Below are 12329 nucleotides of genomic sequence, written 5' to 3'. Positions count from 1 at the left end.
CGAAGGGGCTTACTCAGAGCTGTAGCTACGGGGGAGCTAGCAAGGGTTTTTGCCCAGTTGAAGCCTCCAGTGGGGTGCCATTGAGGCTCCCAGTCTCTCTCTCCCCACCCCATCTGTACACAAGTATGGATGGGGAGTGTGCCAAACTGGGTCTTTGACTCGGGTGAAATAAAGCCTGGTTTTGCCCCTGGTTGCTATCCAGTTGCAGCCCAGCAATTATCACTTAATAGGGTGTTACCCAATACCACCTATCCAAGATAGCAGATCCACACTTGGCCAAAGTGTTACATAAGACGTGGGAGGAGACGCTGCAGAGCGCCCTGGCTGCTGTGACACCCAAGGGGAGAGGTATAAAGTTGGGCGCCTTCGAAGGAGACAGCATCTTTCTCTGCCCAGCTGCTTTTCTCTTGACAGCACGCAAGGAGCAAGAGGAGGCACCCGCAGGATGAGGTCCACCATGCACAGCCTTTTGATGCTCCTGCTTTGCTCATTCTGCGTTCGGGCAGACATTGCCATGCAACCAGACTTCGATCTTCAGAAGGTACTGAGCTGTAGAGAAAGGGTGCGGTCACTGCTGTGTGGAAGTTGCACCCCTTTCTTTGGTTCCAGAGCTAGCCAATTGCTCACACTTCTGCAACCAAGTGCCCTCCAGGAGTTGGTGCTGAAGGAACTCCCACCAGTCCCAGCTAGCCAGAGGCCAGTGGCAAGGGGATGATGGGAGCAGGAGTCCACCAAGTACCATCTAAATGTATACTCGATTTGTTCCTGGCCATTTTCTCTGTTGTCTTTTGATTTTATAATGCTGTCTGGTTGCCAAATTTGAAAGCCTTGTCATCACCTCATGCACTTGCCAGAGTCAGCTTCCCTGACACAGTTGTTGGTTTATTGCTGACCTACACTTCAGTCCAGCTCCTGAGATTTAATCTGGGTGTGCATTTATTCTCCTTTTTATTATGGGCTTCTTTTCCTTAGAGGGGTTCCTGTGCTCCACTCCGAGCCTTGGCACAAATAATGCAGGTTAACTGAAATGCAGAGAAATGTGGGAAATGCCAGATTTGGCCTCGTCTGGATGGTGGAGTGGAGGGGTGAGACCTCTGGTCTGACTGGAATGGTTTCCTCCAGTTTTCAGGGATGTGGCACATCATGGCCGGATCATCAAACTGCCCCGTATTCCAGGGCATGAAGAGCCTCATGACAACATCTGCTGCTCTAGTCAAACCCCTTCCAAACGGCGACATGAAAATACTTACTGGCTACCCTTTGTAAGTAACTACTGCTAGTCCCTTAGCTGCCCTTGGGAGCACTTTACATGATTAAGAATGGGGGAAGGAGGGCACATTTTGCAAGGGGGAAATATGCCCCTCCCTGTGAAACCCTTTGAAAACGCTGGGGGTAGGATGAAAATGTTCCCTCTTCATTAGACCAAGCACTCTGGTTTCCCTTGGGGGTGTTGCCATGTAGACTACAATGGATTGGTGATCCCTGGTGGCTGGATTATAGAGCCAGCAAGGAGAAGCACCCTCTTTCAGAACAGATGTGCCAAATTCTCATCAAAATTTGCTGGGATGGATTTGGACCATTTCCCTATAAGAAGTTATTTAATGCTCCACCCCCCACCCCCCGGCCACCCTACTCCTCCTGCAAATCAACACTGAAGTGTTATAGTGTTCCAATACTAATTTAATCAGTACTTTCCTAATATTATACATACTGGAAAAGTGACCTGATGCTAATTAAAATACGCAAGTGGGATGATAAAATGAAACCTGCTGCAAATGTTATAATTTATTTGTTTATTTCATTGAATTTCTATTCCACCTTTTTCTAAAATGAGCTCATGGGGGTGTATATGCTTCTGCCTCCTCCTCTAATCCTCTAAATCAACCTGTGAGGTAGGTTAGAGTGAGAGGCAACAAGTGGCCCCCAGTGAGAGCCCTGGTCTCTGAGGTCTTTGTGGTTGCACCAACTACTACACTATCACTGGCTCTCATAATGCAGTTTTCCTCCGTGTAGGGCTTTCTGACTCCAGTTCCCACCATCCCTGACCATTGGTCTTGCTGGCTGGGGCAGATGCAACATGTAGCCCCCAAACGCCTGTGAATATGTTGGGCAGCTAAATCTTCCCCAGGTCAATATGAAGGAAGAGACCCAGCTCAACAGATTGTCAGCAACGGCAATCATGCTCCTTTCCCTGTTCTCCCCTCTGAGAAAGGGATTGCGATGTCAAGTGTGCCCCTCATCCGCATTAAAATATGGGCGGATGAGACAAAGCACCTCTGCTGAAAATGCCCCACGGGGAAGCAGCCTCTGTAGTCTAATAGCTCAGTTGGTAGAGCATGAGACTTTTGATCTCAGGGTCGTGAGTTTCTCAAGGTCCCTTCCAACTCTATGATTTTATATATATTTGGGGGGGGGCAGGGCTCAGCCTCTTGCTAATATTAAAAATAAAAAAACAGGCAGATTTTACTATCTGGGCCCAGTTGCTTAGTCACATTAAATAGGTCCTTGTAAGAGTAGCTCTGTATACTTACTGTTTTGTAAAGTTTGTGGAGGCTTTAAAGCTACTCAGAATCAAATGATAGCTTAGTAGATAGAGCATGAGACTCTTAACCTCAGGGTTGTCGGTCTGAGCCCCACATTGGGCAAAACATTCCTGCATTGCAGGGGGTTGGACTAGATGACCCTTGTGGTCCCTTCCAACTGTATATAATTCTATGATTTCTAAACCCAGTATGTGCCTTTCCCTCATTTCTCTTTTCAGCCCTGAGGAGTGCAAGAAGGTAGAGATGTATTTTAAGAAGACAGACCAGCCTGCACACTTCACAAACGACGGTACGGCACAAGTGCTTTAGGGTGTAGAGAGAGGGGAGCAGGGCTGTGCATTAAGGTTTGCCCCCGGAATTGCATTTTCCTGCCCCAGCCTGCCATGATTCAGATGAGGGGATGGACCAAGCAAGGGGGTTCCCAGGCACGGCCAGGGCAGGCAAAAGTCTGCATCTTGGAGGGAAGTCAGGACTATGGAGAGATCCCCTTCTCCTGAGGTCAAACAGCCACGTTGCCTCAGCAAGGTCTTAGGGCCACAGACTTTTCGAGCAGGACTAGCTAGTCATTGACTAGAGGCCTTGCTCCTTGAGGGTGAGTGAAAGAACTGTAGCTTTCTGCTGCAACCCTTGGTTCCTTTGTGGAATAGGATTTTCAGCTGCAGGGATATCTCCTGAGGACTCTCTTGATTTCTCATGGAGTTTGTGGACCAGCCATCAGAGTCTGGTGGCCAAGGTGTCTACTCAGGGAGAGAGGGGAAAGTGTCAGTGGACCGCCATGAGATGGACAAGGGCATGGAGCAATCTCCTTCTCAGAGCTGCAGTTGCCTGAGGACTTTGCCTCTGCAGGATTTTGGTCCAGAGCCAGGACACAACTACATCTTGTGTGAGAGGAAAGCCTGGCACGTGACCTCTTTCTGAGTAGGGGCTACCTGTGTGGGTAACTACACATGAGTAATGTGGCAACAGGGACAGTGGGACTCTGCAAAACTGGCCTGCCAAATGGTTATGTGTTTAAAAAATGCTGTGTGCCCCTGAGTCTGTGCAGAGTGCTTTTTTTGCTCTCTAAGAGAACCAAGGTTTTGATAAAAAGGCTTGAGACAGAGTGATCCTGAGCATGTACAGGGTACTTCTTAATGCAGGTTGAAACACACATGTTTTGTTATATATATTCCCTTGCCTGCTAAGTGCAAGAACACTGAACACACATTTTTCAAAATTCCTAGCAATTGCCAAATAAATTCTGGTTTCTCTGCAGCCTAGCTGGCAAAAGAGCTTGCCATTCACGTTAGTGGTTCTTGGATCATTTCCTCCTCTCCCATCTAGGAAAATTGGCGCGGACACTCTAGAAGAAGTCAAGAATCCTTGAGGTGGCAATCTTTGTGATGCTATATAATGCCACACGAGGGAAAGACAGAATGTATTTAGGGTGGCATGGGATAACTTCAGAGTGTGGCTTAGTGGGTGATTATCAATATGATCTGGCTCTGGAAGGATGGGAGGAAGGAAAAGTTGAAAGGCCAGAAGAACAGATTCCGACCCTCCTTCCATGGCCAGAACTAATCGGGGTTCTGTCTCCTCCTTCATTCAGAGAATGCCAAGAGAGATATGCGGGTGCTGGAAACCGACTACACCAACTTTGCCCTCCTCTACACCTTCAAGGAGATCGAAGATGAGCCCAGCAGCACCACCGTCCAGTTGTACAGTATGTGCTCCAATGAGCCATCCTTGAGCAAGAGAGAGGAGGGTGGAGGTGGCAAGAGCCGCCATCTTACTTCCTGAGCCATTGATGGCAGAGCAGAGTTGCTAAGTTGGGGCTGCTAAGTTGGGGCAAACCCTCATTGCCCTACAATAGATTATAATACAGTACAGTACAGTACAGTACAGTACAGTACAGTACAGTACAGTACAATACAGTACAGTACAGTACAGTACAGTACTAAACAGGGCCAACACAAGGCAATTTGTTGCCTGAAGTGAAAGGTAAGATGGCACGTCTTCCCCGCATATACTGGCAGCTGAATCTTATTTTAGCACTGGTGATGGGGACAGCAGAATTTCAGGGCAGGCTATGTGGCACAGCTCTCCCCTCTGATACCACGCTGCTGCTGCTGCTACCCTCCTCCCCTCCAGCTGCCTCACACTTCATAATACCATAGGGCAGGCTCCATTGCCAAAATAAAAAGTAGCATTCATTTTATGACACTCTAAATTATCTGGAATCCTGGGAATTGGTGGAGGATGCAGAGGACTCGATGCCTTCCATAGAACAAAAGTCCCAGCATTCCTTGCAAGGAGGGAGAAGGTTGTTAAATGGTTTGACTGGACCACTACTTTTAAGGCGGGACGAGACAGATGTTTTGTTATATGTACAGCAGCATCAGCCGGCAAGAGGCACTTTATAAAGCTTAAGAGGCCAGGCCTTTGCCCCAATAAGTTTACAGTCTAAAAGTTGCTGGAGGGAAGGCCATGAAAACAGAGGTGCCAAGTTGCTCCCAAGACTGAGGGGGCCCAGAGCATGTCATGCGAAAGTGGGGCAAGTGTCCAGGCCATGAGGTGCAACCCCTCATTCAAACCACTTCTGAAAGCTCCTCCTCCTCCCTACCTCCAGCCTCAGCCCACAGACTGGAACCCCCTTAGGGTGTTCCCTCCACATGGCAGCCTCTCAAGACTCTACCCTGCCCTGCCCACAAACTGGAGGCTGGTGAAGTTATTGCTCACCACCTCAAACAGAGTCTAATTCTGACCTCCTCTGGATGCAGCCCGCACTCAAGACATCAGCAATGAAGTGCTGGAGAAGTTCAAGGAGCATTACCACAAGGTGGGGCTCACAGACGACCTGATGGTAATCCTCCCCAAGTCTGGTGAGTATAGCATTTGTGATTTGTTTTCCTTTCAGCCTGTCTGGTTTAGCATGGTGCTGGTACTCACCATGAAGTTGCTACAGTAATCTCACACTTTTAACATTTGAAAGAAAAAGGTACCAGTGCTGCATACCTTTGAGTGCCCCCAGAAAAAAAAATTGCTCATTGCGAGGATAACACTGATTCCCACAAATTGATCCAGAGGTTGGGTTGTGAGTGAAATGGCAGCAAAGGAATGGGCCAGGTGAGATTTTCCAAGCTAGCATATCCATTGGGTATAAGCCATGCCACCAGACATATTTTTTAAAAAAGCAAAAACAAAAAGACAACCTACTTGTTTTGCCTAGTGGGAGTCAATCCTGACCATTAAGGCCTCCCATGCTTGCTTGACAACTGGATTTCCTAAAGTCACACCTCTGTGTTCTAATACTCATGAACTTCTTTCCCTTTTTTGCATTGCAGATGTTTGCTACAAGCTCCTCAGGTGAGTGATAAGTCTGGCTAAAGAGGGGGTGTTTGCTACATCTGGAAAACTGGAAGCTGGAGGGTAGAGAGTTACTCCCCCCGTTGGTAATGCAGCAATGTGCAGCCAGTGTCCAATGGTGGTTTAGACTACCTGGAATCAAGCTATCTGGGTGCAGAGAGACAGGACAACACTCAGATACCAGGCACTGGAGGCTCTCGTGGTCTGTTGAGGGGATGGGAAACATCAGCAGCTGCCTAGAAGCAGTTGGGCTACAACTCCCATCAGCCTCAGCAAACATGGTCAGTGGCCAGGGATGATGGCAACGAGCATCAAAGACCCAGAAACCTCAGGAGAGTTTCCCACTCCTGTTTGCAGCCAATCCTTTTTCCTGGGCACAAAGTGACTGTCATTCAACAGTCATTTGGAAGCCCAAGTAATCCTCAGACAAGTCCGGAATCTTGTTTACAGGCAGATGTGGGCTTTTCCCTTCCAAGGTTGTCAAGGGGAGGGAGGTGAGGTGTGCATCTTTGTGTGGGAGCAATGGCAAACCAAGCCCCACAAGAAGGGCCTGCCAACAGCTGCCCCAAGGAAACAGGGCCCTGAATTTTGCTGGCATCACACCAGGGCAAGTGTGGGGAAACCTTGGCCATGCTGGCTGGGGCTGATGGGTGTTGTGGTTCAGGAGCTGCATCTGGAAGTCCAAACATTGACCAGCCCTGCTGCAGGGCTTTTCTGAGCAGATCTGCCATCTGTTGGTTGCTGTGAAGAAGGTTTGTGAATGGAGAACCCAAGAAGAAAAAGAGGAAGAGGTAGTAGTTGGGACAAAATTTTAATACAGTGCCAGTTGCACAGTTCAATACTTTTTCCACATACCATCCTGCCTTTTGTTTTGCAGTGCCTGAAGAGGACCCAATTCATCAGCGGCCAAGGCTTAACCTCCACCCCACTGCAGAAGTCCGGCTGATTCAGAAATTGTTGCTGCTGATCAGATCTCTCACTCCCTTCTCCCACTACAAGCGTTCCCCACTGCAATCTGATCTCTGCTTCATCCACACCCCACCCTTTCCTGCTGAATAAACAGCTTTAGAAGGTGGATTCTTTTTTAGCAATGTGTTTCTTTGAGATAGGCTGTTTTTAGCAAGGATGGTGAGGTCTATTGCAGATATTAATATTGCACAGTTTGAAGCGACTGGATGCATGAAAACCGACTCCTTTTTGGAAATAAAACATTGTCAAGGTCAATAACTTTAATTAAAACTTTACTTGCAGAACTTTCTTCAAAACATGACAAAAAGCAGAAAATGATACATCCAAACAGTTCCACAAGACATGTGCCAGTCCAAAGCATAGGCTCAGCATTTTAGAAAATATGAAATCCCCCAAACAGACCTATAAGCCTTCTTACTTCCACAGAGCCTGCGAACAAAAAAACACAATGGCTGCTCCCTTCTCATGTGAGCTAAGGTTAAACACTCACGTGTTAGCTAGCAGAAAACAACAATAGTTAATGATCAACTCAGTTAAAACTCAGTCTCCCTTAGAATACTGCAGTGGAATTTCTCCATGTTAAACTTTTTCAGCAAAACGCATTTAGCCATTTAGCCATTTCAGTGTCAATTAAACAATTATACTAACAAGGTCCCTAGACCATTGTGTAACAGACAGTGGGCATTTAACTTTCCAGACTCAAAGTATGTCTTCTGGCAGCCATGAGGGAGCATACCATCCATTTGTATTGTCCTGCTACTAACCCCCATACTATGGGAATATAGTTTAAACGTACCAGAACATCTGAAAATATCAAAAATATTAATTTGGACAACAACTTCAGACCAAAAGGAATATATCAGTGGACATACATGTACTACATGCTTCAATGAGGCCCTTGCAGCATCACAAATCCAGCATCTACCTGCCTGAGATGATGGCTTCCTGTACACCCATTTGGGTGGACCAATCTGCATTTCAAATCCTTTCTGTATAGATCCTCAAGTGATTTCCCATTGTTAAGGTTGTATAGAACATTTTAATTTCCTATTCCACAACTCTCTACATTTTTAAACATCTGCTTTACAGAAATCCAAAGAGCATTTATAAACAGCAGTTATAGATGTAGCTTTCTGAGAAGTTCTGGAAAGTCCCTCCAACAATTTAGGAGATGCCAAAGTGCTCAAAGCAGACACCAGCAGATGTTGCCTTTGTAGATATTGCCATTCAGCATTCGCTGGTAAATGATATTTAAACCTCAATGTAGGAAATGACCAAAATTCTCCACCTGAACCTATCTGCTGATCTAATATATACCTAGATCCCACATATCAACCCACTTTTTCCAGAACAGAGGCTGACTTTCCATCTTCAAATCTGTATTGCCCCATCAAATTAATCTGCCATGAGCATATGGGCCAAATTATAACTGATGAGACAATACATGCCATGTCTTTGCAGTTGCTAAAATTGTAGGTGGGATAAGGTGGTATTTCCTTTTTTCCAAAGCTACCCATCATAAGATAGGTGCTAAGAAGTTTTCTCTAAAAAATACCCATGCTGAGGTAGTCATAGAATAGTAAGGATTCAAAGGATGGCTGTCTCTCTGTTCCTGTACTTTTTCGGGAAGGATGGATGTGGTATGTTTCTCATTCATTGTGAGCTGAAGGTGATTTTCCCCTCAGGGAGACCTCAGTTCTGCAACCCTGGTAGGTGCTGATCTTGTTATGGACACCACACACTCCACAACCCTGGGACTTTCATTCACCCAAATGCACGGAGATTGATCTCTCACCCCCTGTCTCCTAGCCCCTTCCTCACTTTCCTGCCTTGCAGATCCTCCTATACACCGTCCCCTGCAGCTCTGAGGACTCCCACTTCGCCCAAATGCACAAAGACTGGGCTAGGTGCTCAGCAGATTCGAGAAGGTGTTAGCGTGCAGCGCTCAGGAGGGAAAAAAGCCAGCCAGGAGCCTGGCAGGATAAGACTTGTTGAATTTATTTGTGATGCAAAGCCATGGAAAGGACTTTGGGGCTGGAGTGGGGGAGACAATAATAATTCCTCTGCAGCATGATTCCTCCTTCCCACATTCCTCTCCTCTCCTCTTCTCTCTGGGATGGAGCTGTGCACTTGGGAGATGCTCCCCGCAACAGGGAGGGGAGGAAAGAGTTGCTGCTGTCACCACCACCATTCAGCTGGTGCCTTTGGGGAGGCAGCCAGACCACTTCGCTCAGTGGGCTGCATTCACAGCTGCCTCTTTTGTGGGGCTGAAAGGAAGATTCTGGCTTCTCCTTCCTCAGCAGTCTGGGCTGGAGGGTGGGTCACTCCAGCTGTAGCCAAGGCTCAGAAGTGGGGAAGCATCCCTCACCCAACTTGCCCCCTTAATTTTTTTGCACCCAGGGCAACTGCCCCGATGGCCCCTACCATGCTATGTCCCTGCCTCCTATAGCCTACAGTGGACTGACACCAGCCTTCCATGTTATTCTCTTTCTTTCAATTATTACAGTTCCACATACTACAATTAACTATACTGGTGGCGCAGTAAAATTGAATGGTTAGCATTAGCATCAATGCCTAGAAGGTTTTGTTCCAAAACTGTTATTATATGGTCTCAGACCATTAGCCTAATTGCCCTGTATAAAAGGGTGTTGTAAGTATGTGGACAGAGAAGGAGCATCCTACACAGCCAGAAGTGCTAGACAGAGAGCCAGAGTAAGAGAGAGAAGGCAGGGAAATGTTGGGCATACGATTATTTTTGATTGCTCTGCTGGTGGGTCTTTTGATTCTGTACTTCCTGAAACAGCTCTGGTGGTCACACAGACCCTCCAGGGCCCCTTCCACAGGGACTAATCAGGTCATCATCCCTCCAGGGCCCCTTCCACTTCCTGCCATTGGAAGCATGTGGCGGACTGTGATCAGGCTCTATCAAGAGACATTCACTAAGGTACTTCTTTCTAAATAACTGGCTGGGAAGGAGAATTCATGCAGCGAAGCATGAATTATTTTCTTCTCGTGGTAACTGTGGATAACTATGGTCTTTGTGAAACCTTCTGGCATGAGTTTTATAGGAGAAATCAGTATGTGATATCTAGGAGACTTAGGGTGCAATCTCCTGGGAGGTGGGGGTGTTGAAAGGCAGTTTAAGCACTCATGTTATTTTCACACCAACCCTGTGGTTGGGCTGAGAGCTAGAGACTAGCCCAAGGTCACTCAGTGAGCTCTGGGGCAGAATTGTGCTTTGTACCTGCTTCTCCCCAATCCCAGTCCAACACTCCTGACCATTGGAAAGTCATCAAAGAAAAGCATCTCGCCAGGCCTGGGTATTCTAATAGTTCTAATTTGAAATACATTTTGAAAGTGCCCAACCCAGGGAACAAATATCCTAGTATCTCTCACAAGTATATCGGTGGTCCACTCTGGAACTAACTTCTTGTTAGCATCTCTGGGTTACAGAAAGATCTCTGAAATGTCCTCAGAGGCCAGTGCACTCTCACACACGTGGGCAGAATGAAGATTCAGGGACAGAAAATCTGATAGCTTAGTTCAGACTGGAGAATAAATAGGCTTCTTCTTTTTTCAGCTGCCCAGATAAAAAGTGAAATGCGCAAATACTTTAAAATCCGATTCACAGTATGAATGACCACTGCCAAATGGGCAACCCCCATCTTGCTCAAAAAAGTTAAAGGGACAGGAAAGGTTAGCCATGGAGGCATGCCAGGATTGAAACATGAGGTTGCACAATGAGAGTGGCTCCGAAAACTTTACAGAAGAGGGAAGAAAAAAGCTAAGCAATTTATCAGGAGCTAGTGATCAGTGTGTCTGTTTCAGTTCAGAAGCATAACATCCAGTGGAGCCACAACTTACACTCTTTGCAATGATGTGTTCCCTGTAACTTCCCACTAGGAGGCTTATAGGCTCATAAACACAGGTGCTGATTCATTTATCTGTTTTAAAATGTTGTTGCACCAGCATTCCTCAAGCAGTTAATAGCAGTTGGCTCCAAAGGTGGATGGACTACAAGTTAGTGAAGTTATCAGGCACCACATCTAAAACATACCACACGGCTAGCTGAAGCATTTAATATGCTCCATAAGTAATATGCTTCAAAGTAAGTGGAACAAAACTGTTGCGTTCGCAAAGTAAAGGAAGGAGTGAACTCTGATTAATAAGAATACACACAGAGGCTTGAACCAGCAAGACTCTGGGAAGGGTGCGTATAATCGTGTCTCTCTGTGCTTGTCCGAGTGCAGCCCCCTGGCCCAGGTAGTTTTTATTCACAAAAGAGCTTTTTACAGAGTGTTTGTAAGAACCAATCAGATTTCCTCTGAGCATTTCCACAAATCCACGTGGGGACAAAGTTAAACTACTAAAACTAATTAAGCACAAATATTTCTGGGGTAAACAAAGAACAGAACTACAAATAAGAGCATCTGGCAACCCCGGAGGTAATAAACAAGCAATACATATGATAAGAAGGATGGCCAGGAGGACAGTGACCATTATCCCCTTAATGTGAGATCTGTTTCCTGGCCCTAAGATTAACATCCTACATCAAAGAAACTTGGCCACTATCTTTATGGCCCAGGATGCCTGCCTGGCGAAGCAACTGCTGTGTACGTGACAAGAGAAATGGACAGTAGAGAAAATGGCCAGAGATGCAGAGGTGTAGAATGATCAAGAATCATATCAAAATAGTTTAAACCCAGTCAACGCAATGCTTTCATTGCTGACACAGATGGCTTACTCTATATTTGTTAGAATTCCTCATAGCAATCCCACCTGATCACTACATCTCTGGATATTTGCACTCCTACACAAAACCAAGAGCACATGCATCTCTGGGTGCTGTCCTGTCTGTTTGCAACATCACTGTTAAGCATAATTATTTAATTGACACTAAAATGGGGAATGCCTGTGTGTAATTGAAACGGACATGGGGGATATTTCACTGGAGTATACCTGTAGGGACTGGGCAGAGGAGGAATGGTGGAGACCGCCTCCCCATGCTGACCCTTCCAGGGAGGAGGAAGAGGAAGACAGTATAGATTTACAACAGGGGGTTGAGGGAGGTCGCAGCTCAGAGGCAGATGAGGGGGAAAGCTGGGAACTCATGGGAGAGCCAGAACAACACCCAGCTGATACGTTGTCATTAGAATGCATTCCAGACCCTCCATCTCCCAGAACCCGATGAGCCTTAAAAGTAGAAGAGCAAAGATGTCAAAGACAGAGGGCATGGAGCAGCACATGTAGAGGAGACAATGAGAATGACGAATGAGGGAGTGGGCGAGACAGGGAGAGGGGGTGGAGATTCACTTGGGACAATGTCATTATCCAAGAGGCTGGGTTCTATAGCCTCTCTCTGTAAAGACTGAAATCAAGAAGAACGCTAAGAGACCTTTCCTTGTCTTTATACTTTCCTGGGCAACCTACTGGGAGCCACTAACAGCTTCCTGACAATACCAAGTTAGAAAC

The 12329-nt window shown here is 46.6% G+C and overlaps 3 protein-coding genes across 5 annotated transcripts in view; 1 reads left to right on the top strand and 2 right to left on the bottom strand.

The window, feature by feature from the left end:
• The window catches only part of LOC310762214 (cytochrome P450 2J2-like), a 205759-nt gene that overhangs the window by 100124 nt on the left and 93306 nt on the right, over window positions 1–12329 (bottom strand). The window lies entirely within an intron of this gene.
• The window catches only part of LOC310762194 (cytochrome P450 2J2-like), an 81695-nt gene that overhangs the window by 46102 nt on the left and 23264 nt on the right, over window positions 1–12329 (bottom strand). The window lies entirely within an intron of this gene.
• Window positions 187–6963, top strand: LOC310762260 (lipocalin-15-like). The gene is made up of 7 exons (XM_083613000.1): window positions 187–541; window positions 1123–1262; window positions 2762–2832; window positions 4132–4245; window positions 5303–5404; window positions 5867–5888; window positions 6766–6963. The coding sequence occupies exons 1-7, from the start codon at window positions 446–448 to the stop codon at window positions 6770–6772; spliced, it is 552 nt and encodes a 183-aa protein (XP_083469126.1). The 5' UTR covers window positions 187–445; the 3' UTR covers window positions 6773–6963.

The sequence above is a fragment of the Podarcis filfolensis genome, assembly GCF_964270895.1.
Source record: "Podarcis filfolensis genome assembly, chromosome: 5".
Taxonomy (NCBI): Eukaryota; Metazoa; Chordata; class Lepidosauria; order Squamata; family Lacertidae; genus Podarcis; species Podarcis filfolensis.
This window is presented reverse-complemented; position numbering and strand designations above follow the sequence as displayed.

Coding starts and splice junctions, on each gene's coding strand:
- LOC310762260 (XM_083613000.1), top strand. CDS start 446: ATGAGGTCCACCATGCACAGCCTTTTGATGCTCCTGCTTTGCTCATTC. Junction 542..1,122: donor CAGACTTCGATCTTCAGAAG/GTACTGAGCTGT, acceptor GGTTTCCTCCAG/TTTTCAGGGATGTGGCACAT. Junction 1,263..2,761: donor ATACTTACTGGCTACCCTTT/GTAAGTAACTAC, acceptor TTCTCTTTTCAG/CCCTGAGGAGTGCAAGAAGG.